An 18,951-nucleotide genomic window follows, 5' to 3' on the forward strand; every position below is an offset into this window, starting at 1 on the left:
AAATCTTTAAAAAAAAAAAAAAAAAAGATAAGCCGTAGGCTATGGGTGTGTTACAGTAGCAGAGCATTTGCTTAGCTTGAGCAAAGTCCTGAGTTTGATCCCCAGGAGTGCCAAAAGAATAAAACAAAAATAAAAAACAAAGACAGCCAGGCAGTGGTGGTGCACGCCTTTAACCCCAGCACTCGGAAGGCAGAGGCAGGCGGATCTCTGTGAGTTCGAGGCCAGCCTGGTCTCCAAAGCAAGTTCCAGGAAAGGCGCAAAAGCTACACAAAGACAAACCTTGGTAGTTATTGGTTAGAATTAAGGGAAGGGAAACAGGAGGGGCCTTTGTAAACATTGTAAAAATCCCTGAGATGGGGGAGGGGGATCCCTGAGTGCTCCAGATGCAGGGTCCAGCCTAGGCCCCGTGGCCCCTGTCTTGCCAGGGGCCTGACTGAAGATGGCAGTTACAAAGGCCACTGGATTGGCCTAGCAGGATCCAACTAGTCATCATTAAAGTGATGAAAGACACAGGGCCAACAGCCAAACAGCTTGGACTTAAATCAACCCACCCACTTACTAATGACCTTTGTTAAGACACTCAGCTTCCTCAGGTCTTGGTTTCCTTATCTGTACAGCCAGAGCAATAACAGTACCTTCCTCGTAGGGAACTCATGACTGAATGAATTAGTGTGCAAGAACATGTATACTAAAACACGTACAAAAAATTTCTCTGTAACAACAGAGCCCGAACTCAAAGGCCAAGCAGCACCAAACAGTGCCAACACTTCTCTCAGGGTCTCATTTACCTGTGTGTAAAACAAGGAGGTTGGACTAGTCTCTCCTGGTCCCGCCAGCTTCACTTCCTTGTGTTTTAGGAGCCTGACCTGGGTGTGTGCAACCCAGCGGTATGGCAGGCTAACCCTTGCAAACTTGTAAAAGCCAACTATTAAGTTTTCAGGGATTTACAAGATGGTACAAGCAAGAGTAACTTGACTTGGCTACAGTGGGAATGTTGACGAGTCGGGAATGGGACAAATACTTTAACCAGGGCCTTTCCCCACCAGAGCCAGGCCACTACCTAGTACCCACACCTACACACATACAGTCTCCACCTTCAGCATCACTGACAACAGCTATGGGAAAGGTCTCCAGGGACACGACAGACCCCCCTCCCCCAACCAGTACACTTAGCCCCACAGGCTCAGGTATACACATGGTGACAGACAGAACAGCAGTGGCCTGCTGTTTCCTTAGCCCTTCTCACACATGGGGACACGGGGAACAGTAGTTAATGTGCTAAGAGTCTCACAGAGACGGGATAGAGCTCCACTTACATCATTCTTTGCCATGTGCCTTTAGCCACACCTTTTTTTGTTTGTTTGTTTTTGTTTTTTGAGACAGGGTTTCTCTGTGTAGTTTTGGAGCCTGTCCTAGATCTCACGATGTAGACCAGGCTAGCCTTGAACTCACAGAGATCCGCCTGCCTCTGCCTTCTGAGTGCTGGGATTAAAGGCGTGGGCCACCGCCACCAGCCAGCCATACCTCTTTTAATGCTAGAGCTTGGCTTTTCATTTTTTTTCTCTTTAAGACAAGGACAGTCCTGCCATGACACAAGAGTTCCACAGGTTCAGTGAGATCACCATGAACTGTGTGCCAAACTAGCATAAGGCACTTGGTACAGAGTAAATGTCAGCCAAGGCTGCTATTGTACCCTCAGGCACACTCACTGGCACCCAGGACTTTGTGAGCCCATTGGCTATCCGGGACCCACCATGGATGGTAAAGAACATAGATGGAAGAGGAAGCTTTGTTCTCCAGTTTTTATGAAAATTAATAACATTAATAGCTCACAGACATATACATACACACATCACTATGTACACAGTCATTAAGTTATTAATTAGTCTCTGTATAAAACGTTTCTACATTAGTGTCCTGAGCTAGCCCCAGTCAGTCCTTGGCATAAAATATTCACAGTAGCAGCCCTAGGGCTTGGCCCTGTGGGCAGGCAGTGAGGAGGTGAGGGAGTGGCTAGCCCTGCAGTGAGCACACATGCCCTGGGCTGCTCGCCCTCCATCCAGTCCTTGGTCCCTGTCTTGACACAGGAAGAACAGCAGTTCAGTGCGAGGACAAAAAAGATCCTGTGCCTCATGCTACCTGGGTGCCCCAGGTCGTTTGTGTGGTGGCTTCAGGTAACATGGCAGGTCCTAGAGAATGCTGGCCAGCTCTGTGGAGTCTGTATCAGAGCAGCCTGAGCTGCTGGCTTCATCTCTGCAACAGAAAAGACAGCTTAGAGGAAGCATCTTCACCCTCCTCCGCTGCCACCTGCCTTAGGAATCTTGGCCCTGGAGTTCAAGCCAGCTGTCAGTCTTGTCTACACCATAGCACTGTTTGCTCTCACTCCTACGGTCGGCCCAGAAACTTCTGGTTGCTGTTCCTGCTGAACGAAGGAGGCCACCGCAAACCTCAGAGAGCCACTGGCTCTGGCTGGCTGACACGGTAGCATGAGTCACTGCACCCTGCCCTATCATTTCTGGCCACGCCAGAGGACCTGTTTGCCAGGAGGGTATCAGAGTACAGGTTACAGCTAGAATACAGGGCAGGGCTCAAAGCCTTATCCACAGTTCCTGGCCAAACTTCAATTTTCTTCATCTGCAGGACAGGAATCATAAGAATCTTGCCATGGGAGTGGTGGCTGTCACCCTAGTACTTAGGAGGCAGAGCCAGGTTAGCCTTGGCTACACAGCTAGTTTACCAGCCTGAGCTAAATGAGACAGACCCTGCCTCAAAAACAAAACACCTCAGCTGCCTAAGGATGGGCTTGTTAAAAGGCGGAAAAGGTGGGGGAGGATAGGAGGGGTGGGAGTGGGAGTGGGGGGGGGGGAGTGTGTGAGGAGTGTGTCGGGGGTTGTCCTGAAAGCATACTTCTAAACACAAGCTCCTTCAGGACAGAGAGTTTTGTTTGGTTGTAGAGACAGGGTCTCTCTACATAGCCCTGGCTAGCCCTGGCTATCTTGGAACTCATTATGTAGACCAGGCTGGCCTCAAACTAACAAAGACCCACCTGCCTCTGCCTCTTAGAGTTTTGGAATTAAAGGCGTGTATCACCAAGCCTGGCCGTTTTCTGTTTTTGTTTGTTTTTGTTCTTCCTACCACAATGCTGACATTCAGAAAGTGCTTGTTGCTTGTTGAGTAAATACATACAGAAGTAGTCGATGTAGTACCTAGCATGTAGCTATGCGTTTGCTGGATCTGTCATCAGTGGTACAAGTTGAGCACTTAGACTGTCATGCACACACACATACTCACACACACACACACATTCACACTTACATACATACACTCATACATACACTCACCTACACGTACACACTCACACACACACATTCACCTTCACACACTCATACACACACACTCACACACACATACGCTCTCATAAGACACACATTCACACATACTCACGTACACACTCACACACACTCTCATAAGACACACATTCACACATACTCACATATACACTCACACACACTCACGTACACACACACATTTACCTTCATACACACATACACACTCACACACATTCACACTCACACACATTCACACACACCCTCCTCCCCTCCCCCGCTCTCACCGCAGAGCCTGCAGAGCTTTCTTATTCTGCCGCCGCTTCTCCTCATCGATGGGGTACAGCTTGAAGAGCAGCAAGCCCAGGAGGATGAGGATGATGGGCGCCATGGTCACCAGCATCTTCAGTGTAAACTTGACCTGTTCTGGCTGGGAGCATCCCTGTGTCTGGTACTCAGCAAAGCTGTGGGACCCAGTGGGCAAGGAGTGGTAAGAATGAAGTGCCTGGGCCCTGCCCCCGTCCCCAGCCTTGCCCAAGACTCACAGGCCACTCACTCAAGACTGAGGGTGGAGACACCCAGGGAGACTCCAGAGGCAAACTTGGTGAAGAAGACATAGAAGGAAAAGAAGATGGGCTCAGTGCCAGGGGAGTGAGGGTGCTTCAGGTGGAAGTCATCAATGACGTCGGGCAGCATGGACCTACGCAGAGTGGGTGGTGGCAGCCATGAGTTACCCCCACCTAGCCACCAGCCCATTCATAGGGTATCCGTGTCCATGGGAAGGAACTGCCTTCTAGGGACTGCAGACCCCCCTCATCCCAGACCCACAGAAAGGCAGGGCAGAAGCCACCGGAGCACACTCCCCAGCTGGAGGGGGGCGGGAAGGGGAATAAATTCAGTGAGCCTGTATCTACCTACCAGGGTAACAAGAAAGCAGCTGCTACGCTGACGCCAGCTGCTATGGCCACCACGTAAGTGACGATTAGATTGCTCTTCATGAGGGCCACCAGGATGAGAAAAGGAACTGCTGACTAGGACAGAGAATGGGGAAGGTGGGTCACCTGGGAGGCTCCCATCTGTAAGCCCCTCCTCACAGACCCAATTCAGCCCAAACTCCACCCCTTGAGCCCCACTCACTGAGATCCCAACATATACAGCTGTCTTCTTGCCAAAGCGGGTTAGGAACCACTGCCAGATGGGGATGGTGAATGTGGCCGAGAGCTGTGAGCAACATAAAACGGTGAAGGAGGTGGGTTATTTCTGCAGAGAACCTCCCTGCCTTTTCCAGGGCCCCGAAGAGGCTCCCAGGTCAGCCACTGGCAGTGAGGAAGTCGACAGGCATGTCTGATGGCTTCCCGGGGGAACTGAGAGCAAGCCATCCTCCGGGCTTTTCAGAGCTCCAAATGCAAAGCTGCACAAAGTTGTTGGTGTCCTTGTTTTTCCTGGACTGGGCACTGTAACCATCCAGCCTCAAATCCTCCTTTCATAAGCCCTCCCGAAGCGATTGCTGGTGAGGTCCAGGGAAACCTCCCTCATCCCTTCAAGACTAGGGACCAGCCTGAAGGTACCCTCTGACTGTCCAAAGACCCATTCATCAGCTAACCATATGCCCTGTACTCACCATGATGGCCAGGAGAAGGTTCTGGAACTCATTTCGGAAGCCCAAGGTATAGGTGCAGAACAGGGCGAAGTTGCCCTCCACCAGCTGGGAGATGGGGCAGGACAAGGAAACAAAAGGAAAGAGGTGACTTAGGGATTCCAGAGACCCCTACTTGCCCCACTCTCTCCTACCTGCCCCCGAGCTTTCACCACAAGCCAAATCTTCCTCCAGCCCCACTCCTATCAGACCCACTCTGAGGAAGAACATCTCAGGCCCCACTCACTCACCATGAAAGCCAGGGAGGTGAAAAGGAAGCCCGCGATGAGCTTGACATAGGGGCCATGACTCATGACCAGCCGGAGGCCCTGAAAGAAGGGCATCGACTCGGCCTGCTGGGCCTCGTAGGGCTCTAGGGACCAGAAAGGATAATGAAGAGGGAGCAGAAGTCCCTCCCAAAGCCCGAGGACCAGGCAGAAGGGGTTCTGCTCCACCCCACCCCACCCCACCCCCGGGCTGTGGGCTGAACCCTCCTCAGCAGCTTCTCACCTCGCTGCTCCCGCACGCCTAGGACCAGAATGACAGCGCAGATGACGTAGATGGAGGCAATGATCCCTGCTGCCAGCAGGTATGCATTTTGCTATGACATACAGAGACAGGGTCAGTCTGATCTCAGCCCAGCAGCCCCACTCCACGATCTCAGGCCAGGCCTTTCTCCTGTGGGGGCCTCACTGTCTCCATCTGTGAACCAGGACGGTCATCCTGGACCTGCTGTTGCTTCCCAAGGCTGGGCTAAGTCCAAGTATACAAAATGTTACACGGCCAGACTACGTAGTTGTGTGAGCCCACACCCCAAGTCTTCCCCCACCTCTGCAACCCACTGGGACCCTAGACAAGTTACTCAGCCTCCCAGGCTTCACTTTCCTTGTCTATAAAGTGGGTAGATGCACGTACTAATATTTACATTTACCAGATGCCCACTAATTAATAGACACTAGCTACTTTTACTGCTTTTAGGAGAACTGCAAAGCACCCCATTTGCTCTCCCCCAATAAATCCTTGCCCTGCCAGGGGCCTCACCGTTTCTTTGAGGGAGGCGGTGCTCTGTGTATGATTGACAACTTCTGAGGCCACTACAGAGCCATTGTGGTCCTGGAGACAAGGTGCATTGGCTTGGCCCACAATTTGTCCTTGGATCGCTGTGCCTATCACTGTACCCAGCACCTCCACAGTCATCCCTAGGCAGGGAAAGGGTCATTTTAGATGTGCTACATGGCCTGTAGGCCCAGGGAGGAGAGTCATACAGGAGCCACTCTTGGCTCCAGGTGAGTTGAGCTACGGGGCGGGAGGATGACATTTCAACCTACATTCCTGGCTTCAGACCAGTACTTGTACCCCTCTGGGTCTCGCTTGAGTAATAAAGGGATTGAGTTATTTTTTAATATCCTTTCATGAGCTGGGGATATAATTCAATGGTCAAGTGACTGCTTAGCAAACACAAGGCTCTGGGGTCAATCCCCAGCATTACAGAGAGACAGGGGACAGAGGGAAGGGGATTCACCACACACACACACACACACACACACACACACACACACACACACACACACACACACACACACACACTGAAGAGTAGAGCAAAGAGCTGGGCCCACAAAGCACAAGGTATGGGAGGGGGGCTAGGAGCAGAGAGGTCCAGGGCCCCCCGCTGATGGGAGAAGGACTTACTGTAGGCAGTGGCGGAGTCTCGCTCACTCTGCTCTGTGCTGATGAACATGGTGAGTGCTGAGTAGGGCACATGGAAACACTGTAATGGAAGAGACACTCTCGGCCAGTTAGATGGATGAAGAGACACGCAGAGGTCCCCCGGGATCGCCCTTGACCCTGCCCCTCACCAAGGTACCAAGGGGAGGAGCCCACACTCACCGTGACCAGCGTCTCAAAAAGGCAGTAGAAAAGCAGGTACCAAAGGAACCCATGCGACCTTTCCACCCCGAGAGGGAAGTCAGGCACGAACCAGATGAGAAAGTAGGCAATGATGGCCAGGGGAGTGGAGAAGATGATCCTGAGGAAGGGAAAGGTCTGAGCGGAGGCAAGAGGATTCTAAGAGCCCAAATCTGTCCCACAGGTGCCCATCAACAGAGAAGGAAATTTCTACTCTGAACTCTCCCGACCCAGAGCCTCAGGGGAAGAGACTGATGGCTGTGCCTGGAGCATCGAAGAAGGCAACTTCCTGGATCAAAATCTTGAGCAAGGAGCTTGAAGGGGTCAGAGAGCAAGGAGCATGGGGTCAGACTCCGAGTCTCATGCATGTCTTTCCTGGAGCAGGAGTCCCAGTGAAAGGGACATTCTAACACCTGTCCTCTGCCCTCCATGCTTCATTTGTATACACACAGGGAAACTAGACTGGGTGGGAGAGGCCAGCGTCTGGTGAAGGAGAAGAGAGGGTCCGCAGAAGAGGATTGGACCCAGTCACAGAACTGTAAGGAGGATGGGGAACAAATGTCTGGCTCCCATGTGAGTCCAAACTCTCACGAGAGGCTATTCCTCAGGATGGATCAACTTCACAGCTTTAGCACAGGAAGCCAAATACAAAGGTTAAACGGAAGAAGGCCTCAGGCCAGCAAGACGGCTCAGTGGGTAAGAGCGTTTGCTGCCAGACCTAACAGCCTGATACTCTTCCCCGGAACACCAAGGTGGAAGGAGGGAACGACTCCCACAAGTTGTCCTCTGGCCTCCACATATACTGTGGCATGCCCACGTGTCTGCAGACATGCCCACACACACATACACGCACAATACATATTTTTAAAAAGAGAAAGGCCTTGAGTTACACATACTTCTGAGGTCCAATTCTGAGTTTGTCACTATAAAAACTTAGTCTAAAAAAAAAAAAACAAACTTAGTCGAGCAAATTATTTAACTTCTCTGAGACTCATTTCCTCACATATGAAAATGAGAAATAGTACACTGCCTACATTCAACATTTACTCAAATATTTATGGAGCTTGGTGATGTGCTAGGAACTATTCTGACTGTTGAAGATGTATCTGTGAAGAAAAAGACACCATTGCTCTTACAGAACTCACAGTCTAGTTGGTAAACAACAAAAATTACATGCTATTCAGATTCTTTTTTTTTTTTTTTGAGCTGAGGATCGAACCCAGGACCTTGAGCTTGCTAGGCAAGCACTCTACCACTGAGCTAAATCCCCTCAGATTCATTTTTAAATGAAATTCTTGACACATATTACAACAGAGAACGTTGAGGAATGGCCAAGTGTCTAAAAGACAAGTATTATACAGTTTAACTTATTGGGGGGGGGGTCGTCAAATCCATAGTTTCATATGGAAGATGTGTCAGCTCCTAAGGGCACTTACTATGCCTGATGACCTAAGCTCAAATTCATAGAACCCATATGGCAGAAAGAATCAACTCCTGAAAGTTGTCCCCTGACCTACACACACACACACACACACACACACACACACACACACACCCCACCACCATATACCCTTCTTGAACAAAACAAAACAAAAAAGTGGTTGACAGATTGATAGGTGGAGGGGGAAGTAGGGATTATCTTTTGATGAACTCAAAGTTTTGGTTTGAAAAGATGAAAAAGCATTGGGATGTGCCAGGCAGTAGTGGTGTGTGCCTTTAATCCCAGCACTTGGGAAGCAGAGGTAGGCAGACCTCTGAGTTCAAAGCCAACCTGTTCTACAAATCAAATTACAGGATAGTCAGGGCTTTGCAGAAAAATAGCAACAACAAAAAGATAATGGGACAGAACGCTGTGATGGTCACACAAGGGTGTGAATATGCTTAACACTACTTTATCGGACACCTTAAAAGTTTACAATGAGGGCTGGAGAGATGGCTCAGCGGTTAAGAGCACGGACTGCTCTTCTAGAGGTCCTGAGTTCAATTCCCAGCAACCACATGGTGGCTTGCAACCATCTATAATGAGATCTGGTGCCCTCTTCTGGCCTGTAGGGACACACGCAGGCAGAATACATAACATAATAAATAAATAAATCTTTAAAAAAAAAAAAAGTTTACAATGAGCCAGGTGACTTTAATCCCAGCACTGGGGAGGCAGAGGCAGGTGGATCTCTGTGAGTTTGAGGCCAGCCTGGGCTACAGAGTGAGTTCCAGGACAGCCAGGGCTACAGAGAGACCCTATCTGGAAAAAACAACAACAAAAGATTACAATGAGCTGGTCAGAGTGGTGCAGGACTAGAGTCCCCACATTCAAGAGACAGAGGCAAAAAGATTGTGAGTTCAAAGTCAACCTAGGCTACTTAGTGAGATCTGTTTTGTTTTTTTTTGTTTTTGTTTTTGTTTTGTTTTGTTTTTTAAAGATTTGTTTATTTATTATGTATACAGTGTTCTGCCTGCATGCCAGAAGAGGACACCAGGTCTCATTACAGATGGTTGTGAGCCACCATGTGGGTGCTGGGAGTTGAACTCAGGACCTCTAGAAGAACAGCCAGTGCTCTTAACCACTGAGGCATCTCTCCAGGCCCCTTTTTTGTTTTTTTAATGAAGGACATGGGCTAGAGGGATGGCTCAGCAATTAAGAGCATTTGTTCTTGCATAAGACCTAGGTTAAATTTTCAGTACCCACATGGCAGCTCATAACCATTCATAACTCCAGTTTCAAGAGATCCAAAGTCCTCTTCTGACCTCCTCAGGTACCAGGTACAGTTGTACATGCAAGCAAAACACTCATACACTCTGTGTGTGTGTGTGTGTGTGTGTGTGTGTGTGTGTGTGTGTGATTTTGCTTTTTCATTTTTTTGAGACAAGGTCTCTCTATGTAATCATGCAGACCAGGCTGGCCTCATGTTCAAGGACTCCCCTGTCTCTGTTTTCAAGAGGCAGAAGCAGGTGAATTTCTGTAGTCTGAGGGCAACCTGGTCTACATAACAAGTTGCAGGGCAGCCAGGGCTACATAGCGAGACCCTGTCTCAAAAACAAACCAAACCAAACAAGGGTTGAGCTGGAGGTGTTGGTACATGACTATCATCTGAACATTTAGGAGGTGGAGAACCATGAGTTGGAGGCCAGCCTAGGCTACAGGAAACCTAGTCTTCAAAGAACACAACCAAACAAAGATCAAGGCTGAAGAACGCTTGCCTGGCATGGGCAAGGCCCTACATTTGGGTTCTACCACAAATAAACCCACAAATAAGGGAAATGCTATGCTATATATATTTTCTCATAGTCGTTATACAGGTAAAACATATCGAACGGTGGTAAATGCTGTGGAGAGAAGGGAGCAAGCTAGAGGAGTCTAAAGCTGTAGAGACTAAAGCAGGCTAGTAGCCAGGAGACTGAGGTGCAGTTCACAGCTGGCTGAGAGGGCAGTAACTGAGAAGGCGTGGATATGGTCAGAAAGGCTGCATTACAGACCTCTGAGGCAAGTGTGGGCCCAGGCAGGGGACAGTCTGTGCAAAGGTCCTTAGGAAGGAGTATGGAACGGCAGGGCCCATGGGCTGGAGTGCAGTGAGCAAGGGAGATGGAATCAGGAGATAAGGTGGAGAAAGGGACACCTCACAGGCAAATAAATGTAAGGACTTCAACTCTGGAGTAGGCTCGAGTCCTAAATGAGTTGACAGAAAAAATGTTGAACAGTACTTGGGAGGTCAAGTGTTTGCTGTGATCACATCAGGAAGGCTCAGCAGGAGAAGAGGTCTTCCCGAACCACTACAGGCCAGGGCCACAAGTGGGCAACGCCTGGTAACCAACCTCAGGGGCAGCCTGCTGCATCGCGGTGTGACCCTGCTGACAGGGTCTCACAGAGGGCCTTAGGAAGTCCTGGGAAAGAGAACAGCAGCATCTTTGGGGTCTGCAGGAGGGGCTTGGGCTCGGAACTGCCCTAACGTCTGGGAGGAGACCCGGCTAGGGCTAACACTAACCAACTCTGACAGACCCAGACTCTTTCTGGTCTCTGGGCGCGAGGAGGTGCAGCCTGGGATGAACACAAGCGCCCTTCAGCCTATGAGCCGTCCCCTGTGTATTCTGACACACGCCCAGGCACTTGCCACCCAGAAAGCAGCCTGAGGGGTCCCCAGCAACTCCCCTATCACACCGACCAAGCAAAAGTCCTCAGACCTCCCTCCTTCAGGGAGTACTTGCTGGCCCTCCTCCTCCTTCCACCCCCTCCACGTTGTCTCCTCAGAGAACAGGGCTCCTCCTCAGCCTTCCCCAAACTCCTCATCCTCTTAGGCAGGCCGCTGGTCGGCCAGGCTGGCCTAGGAACTCGATGTGACTGGGAGTAACCCTGTGAGGCAGCGCATCAGACAGCAGCCTCCTATTGGCTGGGCCTCATGAGGCGATGTGGGAGCCGGGCCCCGCCTGCCACCAGCTGCCAGGAGGCCGGCACCCGGCCAAGTCTCACAGGCTGGTGCTCAGAGCTCCCTCAGCAGCTTGCCCAGGTAAAGGAGGCTCTCCTGCCCTCCCCTCCATCCCCTTGGCCATGAAGCCTGGATCAAAGGCCTCAAGCTGGGCTTTTGCCAGGGGCTGGCTGGATTGGGGTGGGTGGGGGGCCTCGTGGGAAAGGAAACCGTGGAGGTGCAGAGGCTGCTGGAAGAGCTTTGAAGGCCGGAGACCAGGTATGGGCGCCCCTGGGGCAGGAAGGCGCCCACTTAAGCTTGGATGGGCTGGAGATGAAAGGGGTACACCCCCCCTCCCACCCCCTGAAGCAGGATGTCCTGGAGGGAACCAGAGCCCGGGCTTGGCCTGTCTTGTGCGTCTCCATCCCTGTCTGATCTATGGCAACTGCCTCCCCCAACCTTGTCCCACAGGCTGAGGCTGAACAGCACCAAGGGAAGAAGTAGGAACAATCCCATTCTTAGTGTCGCCCCCACCCAAGTGTCCTACCGTTGACCACCTTGAAGGAACGTCAAATTGCGTATCAATACCTGCCAGGCATTATTCTGAGTGGTGTACATATTAAAATCCTCACCATACCTCCATTTTCCCTAAGGTTCAGAGATGTTAAGTAACTTGCTCAAGACAACACAGCTGTAAGTAGCGACGCTGCCACTGAAACCCAGGCAACCTCCCAACCGCTCTGAAGACCAACTTCTGCCACTACAGAAGTGACCAGTGGGAGAACTGAGGGTTCCAGGGTCACCAACGTCACTTGGGCCAGCCCAGAAATGAACTGGCTAGGTGTCCCAGCGCCCATGTCTGGGGCAGCGAAGGCCTCAGCTTGGGGTTTCAACACCTTTGAGCTTTTGTGTCCCCTTGTCCCCCTCAAGCCCCAGCCTGTGACAAGAGGTAGAAGGACTGACGGACAACTAGACCGGAAGCCTCGCCTTCTGCACTGTGAAGGAGCATCTCTACTTACCAGGGCATGAGGCGGCCCAGCCGGGTCCAGGAGGATTTGCTGATGCAGAAGCCCACCAGAGGGTCAGTGAAGGCATCCCAGGCTCGGCCCACAAAAAGGATAATGGAAGCAGGAAGCGGTTCCACCTGCCATGGGGAAGAGGCCAAAGAAGACATTTCACCGCAGCAGGAATTTCCTCACTGTCAGCCCGGCCGTGGAGACCCGCTCCCACCCGGATGTTAGACATTTTCACTCACTTTTTCTCTTTTCAAGACAGGGCTTCTCTGTGTAGCCCTGACTGTCCTGGAACTCACTCTGTAGACCAGGCTGGCTTCGAACTCACAGAGACCCACCTGCCTCTGCCTCCCCAGTGCTGGGATCAAAGATGTGTATCACCACTGCCCAGTTTCCCTCACTTCCTTAATAGTGACAATAGCAGAGCCGGGGGCTCAGCTCAGTGGTAGCTTGCTGAGAATGGATGAGGTGCTGGGTTCAATTCCCCCACATTGTGAGAAAACAATAATTAATTACAACAGCAACTGGGCATGGTGGCACACACCTTTAATCCCACAGGCAGGCAGATCTCAGTGAGTTCAAGGCCAGCCTGGTCTACAGAGTGAGTTACAGGACAGTCAAGACTACATAGACTCCAAAAACCAAAATAATAGTAATAATGATTATGATGAGGCAACAGCATTCCTCTGATAACTGTGCTATCGGAGTAGGACTGTGTTCACAGCTTCTCTGGATCTTTCCTTCCCTCTGCCACACTTAAAAACATCTCACCAGACAGAATGAACACAGAATCATTTCCTTCCTTCCCTCTCACAGTTCCGAGTCCCTGACCACCTGATAACAGAGCTAGTATCTGTTCCCCTGGGCAACAGCAGTGAACCTCAGTTTGCTCATCTGTGTAAGAGTTATGGGTTGTAGTGTGGTTTATGAGGTCAGGCTTTATCCTGGATATGGACAACGGAATCTATAGATGCTTTCCTTTATCTTTTTTTTTTTTTTTTTTAAGAATTCATCTTATTGTTTTAAGTTATGTGATTGTGTGTGTGTGTGTGTGTGTGTGTGTGTGTGGAGGGGGTTGTTTGAATGAATACAGGAGGCCAGAGGCATTGGATCCCCTAAAACTGGAGTTCTAGACAGTTGTGGTTTTGAGTGGCCTGGTACAGGCACTCACAACTCAGGTCCTCTGAAAAGAGCAGCAAACCATTAATCACTGAGCAATCTGTCCAGTGACTTCCCCTGACCATGACATTATGTGAGAGAGAGAGAGAGAGAGAGAGAGAGAGAGAGAGAGAGCTCATTTGTACTCTTGACTGGCCTAGAACTTGGTAAGTAGACTAAACTGGTGTCTAACTTGCAAGGATCATCCTCTTGGCTCCCCCTTCCCAGTGCTGGCATTATAGATGAGTGTGTGTATGTGTGTGTGTGTGTGTGTGTGTGTGTGTGTGTGTGTGTGTGTCACTATGCCTGCTCTATAGATGCTTTTTAGAAAGTGGTCAGTCACCTTCAAACACTCTAGGTTCTAAATACAGATTTTTTGGTTTCAACCTCATCCATAAATCCTTGATTTTTTTTTTTTTTATACTTTATTTTTGAGACAGGGTCCCAGACTGGTTTTGCAATCTCAATCCTCCTGTCTCAGCCTCCTAAGTGTTGGGCTAACAGGCATGTGCCACCATGTCCAGTTGTTAAAACCCCGCTCCGGAAAGCTGGCCACCTTCCTGAACTTTACGCCCCTACCCTACACTCACCCCATTACTCTAACCCCATTTTATGCTCAACTGCAGGTTCCTCTTATTTATAACCCCCTTGGGGCCCAGCCATGGGAACCGTTTGAAACCTAGCTACTGAATGAGTCTTCTGTACTTTCTGGGGCTCAGTGTTCCACACCTGCAAATGGAAACTAATATGCCTCACTTGCCCAGTGATGCTACCCAGAAAAGAGCCAGTGAGGGCACCCTGGCTGGAGCCATGGTTACTCAGTCTCCCACTCTCTCATCCAGACAGGGTGAATTCTTTGGATGCCAGGCTGCTGGCCAAGGCTTCTCAAATACACACAGTAGCCCTGCTTCACCCAAACTACCCCTCCCCATCAGAGACCCCAAGTACTGGGGCACTCTAACACATGTCCACACCTTCAGGTTTCCCTACCCACCACCAGGCTGCCACTTCTCAGGTGAAGGTGAGACACGTTTCTCCTAAGAGCCTGGTAACATCCACTAAAACCCTGAGCCAAGCCAGCTGACTGTCTTCCAGCCAGGGACATGGTGTGCCAGTCTCTTCTAAGAACAGCGTCACCAACGGGTCCCATTCTCCCTCACAGCCACTGCTTAGTCCTCCAGGCTCTATTGCGCCTGCCAGGCAAGGGAGAGTTGCCAGCCATGGTTCCTGGGGCAGAAAGACAGACTCCCTTCCTGGACACTTCCTAAAGCCTTATTTCTTATCCACTGCGACCCTGAGTGGCAGCCAAGGAATGTGTTCTGGTCCTGTTTTACCACGGGGATAACCGGGTGAAGAACCTACCAAGAAGAGCCAGCCTCCCACCTCCCACCTCTGGATACTGGAGGAGGCTCAGGTCACTCACCTTAGCCACATCCAGCAGGTAGATCTGCAGGAAGAAGCCCAGGGCACAGCCCGTTAGCTGGTATGGGGCCCCTCCAACTGCATAACAAAGCTTGTTGCAAATGGACAATTGCTGGGTCTTCTTCTTTGGTTCCTTCTGAGGGGAGAAGGGAAGACTGAAGACAAACCCAGGATTCTGGCCTCCAACCTAGTCTCCAGCCAACTGGGCCAGGAGGAACAGTTCCTCCACCCTGCCCAGTTCCCACCTAGGGAAATCCCATTTCCCCTACCCCAGGGGAAGTTGCCCTTAAACTCAGTCTTATCCCCCCGCCCCTCCCCCATCTCCCCTTGACTCTTAAGGAAACCTATCACCCTCCATCTTTAAAGATCATCTCCCAGGCCAGGTGTGGGGAGGCAGAGCCAGGCAGGTCTCTAAGGCCAGCTTGGTCTACAGAGCGATTTCCTAGACAGCCAGGACTACACAGAGAAACCCTGTCACAAACAAACAAACAAACATAAAAATAGGGTTGGGGATTTAGCACCCTGGTAGAGCACTAGCGCAAGGCCCTGGGTTCGATCCTCAGCTCAATAAAAAGAAAGAAAAAAGGGAAAAAAAAAAAAAAAAAAAAGCCGGCGGTGGTGGCCCACGCCTGCAATCCCAGCACTCGGGAGGCAGAGGCGGGTGAATCTCTGTGAGTTCAAGGCCAGCTACAAAGTGAGTTCCAGGACAGCCTCCAAAGCTACAGAGAAAACCTGTTTCAAAAAAACCAAAACCAAACCAAACCAAACCAAAACAAACAAACAAACAAACAAACAAACAAACAAAAACTCCCAGGTCCTCAGCCTTTGTTCCTTCCCAAGTCACCCAGAGAGAGCATGTTGTAGCAGTGGACTGGTGCCCGCCCCGCACTAGCTGCCACAACCTGTAAATCTTCTTGCTGCCAAAAGCTGCCTGAGCCCAGCCCAGACTCCCTCCCTGATGCCCCGCAAGAGCCAGGATCCACCTGCCTACTGGTTGAGGGCACCAAGGCTGCCGGAGGCCCCAGCCCAGCCCGCTGCAGCCACAGCTGTTCCTTCCATCTGCCCCAAAGTTCCTGGGCCCCTGTAGGCAATCTTCAGCTCCAGGCAAACCCTTGAGCAGCCCTACCCTCCGGCTCCCTGACACAGACCCCATCCAGCAACTAGGGGACCTTGGAGAGGGGTGAAAAGGGCTCCAGGTGCAGGGCTCGGCCTTCTCCGGGTGGAGCACTAGGGGAGGCTGAGGTTGCCCGGGGAAAGTAGAGATTACTCATACAGGGTAACAGCATAATTGCTCACTCGCTCCTTCCAAGATCAGTTAATAAAATTAAAAGGAAAAGTTAAGCACCTCCCAAGCAGGTCTATTGTCGGCGATCCCTTTCCTGGGGCCGCATGGTTCCATGGGCTGGTTAAATAGATCCGCAGAGCTAGGACCGGTCAGAGAAAGAGAGTGGAGACACGCGGAACGCTGCGCTTGTGAACCCTCATAGTCACACAAACGCTTTCGGAATGCGGCTCCTTTAAGAGCAGAGCCCTTGTTCTTATGAATGAACTTGAGTGGCCCTTCTCAGAGTTAAAGCGTGAGAGTGGAGGGGGCGAAGGAGGGGGTGGTGAGAGATGGAGAACCAAGGGGACTCTCAGATTTGGGGGCGTCTCTCCAGATCTAAGGACAGAAACGAGCGTGGCTCAACACAGGAGAAGCCAGAGCGCTGGGGAGAGCCCCACGCCATGCAGAGTTGCCGGCACCGCTCTTGGCGCAAACCCAGTGGAGGGTTGAGCAAAGAGGCTACAGACTTTCTCCATCACTCTCCGGTCCCGGAGCACCACTTGAACTTCCTTCTTTTTCCAAGCCTCATCGTACCCTGTTACCCGCCACAGTGTCCCAAGACCAGGCCTACCCCAGAAGCCCCTGTGCCCACTTCTCGGGACCTCACCTTCACCTGGACCGGCCGATCACTAGCTTGGAGGATGCCGGTGGGGAGCAGCCCTGCCGCGGAACCGCTCTCGGCGCCCTCTCCTTTGGCCATGACCCGCGGGCCACGCCGTCTGGAACCGGGACGCCGGGATGCTCCTGTGTTCTGCGGGCCCGCACTCGCCTGGGTCTCCCCGTCCTAGGCGCAGCAGCAGCTACCAGCACGTTCGCCAGCTCTGAGCAAACCAGGATCGCCGGCAAGGAAAACTCCTCTCGCATGCCCCCTCCGCGCCTCTTAAAGGTTCGGTCCTGAGCTTCCAGCCAATCCCCTCACGCGCCTGCCCTACTCCGCTGGCGGAGCCTCGCTGCTCAGCCACGTTCTCAAAGCCGGCGTCCGGCAACGCGTGCTCCTAACCACCTAAGCAAGGCTGAGAAACCCACCTGACTCGCCCAAGGAAACTGAAGCCCAAGGCCGAAAGTGACCTACCCGAGGTCCCCCAGAGTGAGTTCTTCCTTAATCGAGCCTGCTAGCCCACGACTTCTGAACCCCGATCTGCCTCCTGTAAAGTCTGGAGTCAGGTGGCTTCTCACCTCCCCCAAACCTGAGGTCATAGGCTGCAACTTTCATTATCAATGTACCCCTCTCATGTCTCAAGATCGGCCATTCCTTTGCCTTTGATATTTAGGGAGACATTTTCTTTTTTCTTTCTTTTCTTTTTTTTTTTTCTCTCTTGTTTTTGTTTTTTTTTTTGGTTTTTTATTTTATTTATTTATTTATTTATTTTTTAGCTTTTCGAGACAGGGTTTCTCTGTGTAGTTTTGGAGCCTGTCCTGGAACTCGCTCTGTAGACCAGGCTGGCCTCGAACTCACAGAGATCCGCCTGCCTCTGCCCCCCAAGTGCTGGGATTAAAGGCGTGCGCCACCATTGCCCAGCTCTAGGGAGCCTTTTTCAATGGGAGAAAAAAATTAGCCAGCTCATCGGCTGCCCCTTCCAGCAGGGAAGCTCTCAAGTCATACGAAGGAGTCATGAGCACAGCAAGCAGCCTTTTATGGATAGCTTCTAAAAGGCTTAACCCAATCTCATTGGGTGCTCACAAACTCCATCTGAGGGTGGTACTATTATTATCCCCATTTTATAGCTGAGGAAAGGGGGACACGGAGAAGAGGGCAGCTGTTATGACAGAGTGTACAAGCCAGGAAGGTTTTGTCCGGTTCCTAAGTCTTTGCTCATGACTCTCCTTTCTGCCTCTCAGCATAAATTACAGAAGGCTGAACTGGGTATATGTGCCCCCAGACAGGAAGCCCTGGGAGATACAAGACTCCAAAAGGCCTCTGTTTCAAAAAGGAAAAAAAAAAGGAAAGCTTTGAGAAAGAGAATACAGAGGAATGTGGTCCTTGAAAGAGAGGACCTTCATCTAAACAGACCAGGCATAGCTACCAGCAAAGAGCAGCCTTTTCTTCCACCTCTGCTAACCACCCCAGGCTTCCCAGATCCCCAGCAGCCTGGGTGAAATCCAGCTCTCCCTCATCAGTGAAGTTACTGCTGAGATTCTCAGAGGCCACTCACACAGGACCTGTGTTTCTCTGTGCCGGACTCCTTTTTTTTTCCCCCTTTTAATTCAAATTGCAGGGAAGAGATATTGAGATCCGACTCCCCCATGATGATCACAGCATGCTCCCTGGTGCGTCCTGGCAGATCCCATCTGGGCACATCCGCTGTACAGAAACAAGCCAGTGAAACGGTGAAGACCATCAGAAGGCATGGACGAGGCTCCATGTCCCCACTGTGAGCCGTGTGACACTACCCTGTCCCATAAGAAGGCATAGGCAGGCTCTTTGTCCCCACTGTGAGCTGTGTGACACAACCCTGTCCCATAAGAAGGCACAGAGGGGCTCCATGTCCCCACTGTGAGCCGTGTGACCCTACCCATTCTCTCTTCCCTGTTTTAGTCTTGATTTGACTACAATGTCCTCTCTGATCTCTTTCAGCCCTAAATTCTTTACTCCCTTGAATCATAGCATCTCATAAATGATCTGAATCACCAGGCCAGATTACGCTCCTTGAAATAAAAACTATATCTCTTTTACTTCCACATCTCACTAAACTACAGTGAATGCATGTTCAAACACCAGAGGAGCCCATTCAGAAAAGCCGCAGGCACCTCCCTGTACCAGCTCTACAGT

The 18,951-nt window shown here is 51.1% G+C and overlaps 1 protein-coding gene across 3 annotated transcripts; it reads right to left on the bottom strand.

Annotated features, from left to right (window-relative positions):
* Positions 1-1,786: 1,786 nt before the first annotated feature.
* On the bottom strand, positions 1,787-17,051 carry Mfsd2a (major facilitator superfamily domain containing 2A). 3 transcript variants are annotated; one of them, XM_036179820.1, is made up of 15 exons: positions 16,789-16,831; positions 16,203-16,281; positions 14,859-14,993; positions 12,284-12,408; positions 6,850-6,988; positions 6,652-6,730; positions 6,004-6,161; positions 5,473-5,563; positions 5,214-5,335; positions 4,948-5,031; positions 4,464-4,547; positions 4,245-4,357; positions 3,883-4,026; positions 3,614-3,790; positions 1,788-2,253 (listed from the first exon to the last, which is right to left on the bottom strand). In XM_036179820.1, the coding sequence occupies exons 2-15, from the start codon at positions 16,254-16,256 to the stop codon at positions 2,190-2,192; spliced, it is 1,569 nt and encodes a 522-aa protein (XP_036035713.1). In that variant the 5' UTR covers positions 16,257-16,281; positions 16,789-16,831; the 3' UTR covers positions 1,788-2,189. The 3 variants fall into 3 exon arrangements, with proteins under 3 accessions (XP_036035712.1, XP_036035713.1, XP_036035711.1); XM_036179819.1 differs by lacking the exon at positions 16,203-16,281 and having other exon boundaries at positions 1,787-2,253; positions 14,859-14,990; positions 16,789-17,051; XM_036179818.1 differs by lacking the exon at positions 16,203-16,281 and having other exon boundaries at positions 1,791-2,253; positions 16,789-17,050.
* Positions 17,052-18,951: the final 1,900 nt, after the last annotated feature.

Source organism: Onychomys torridus, chromosome 2 (assembly GCF_903995425.1).
Source record: "Onychomys torridus chromosome 2, mOncTor1.1, whole genome shotgun sequence".
NCBI lineage: Eukaryota > Metazoa > Chordata > Mammalia > Rodentia > Cricetidae > Onychomys > Onychomys torridus.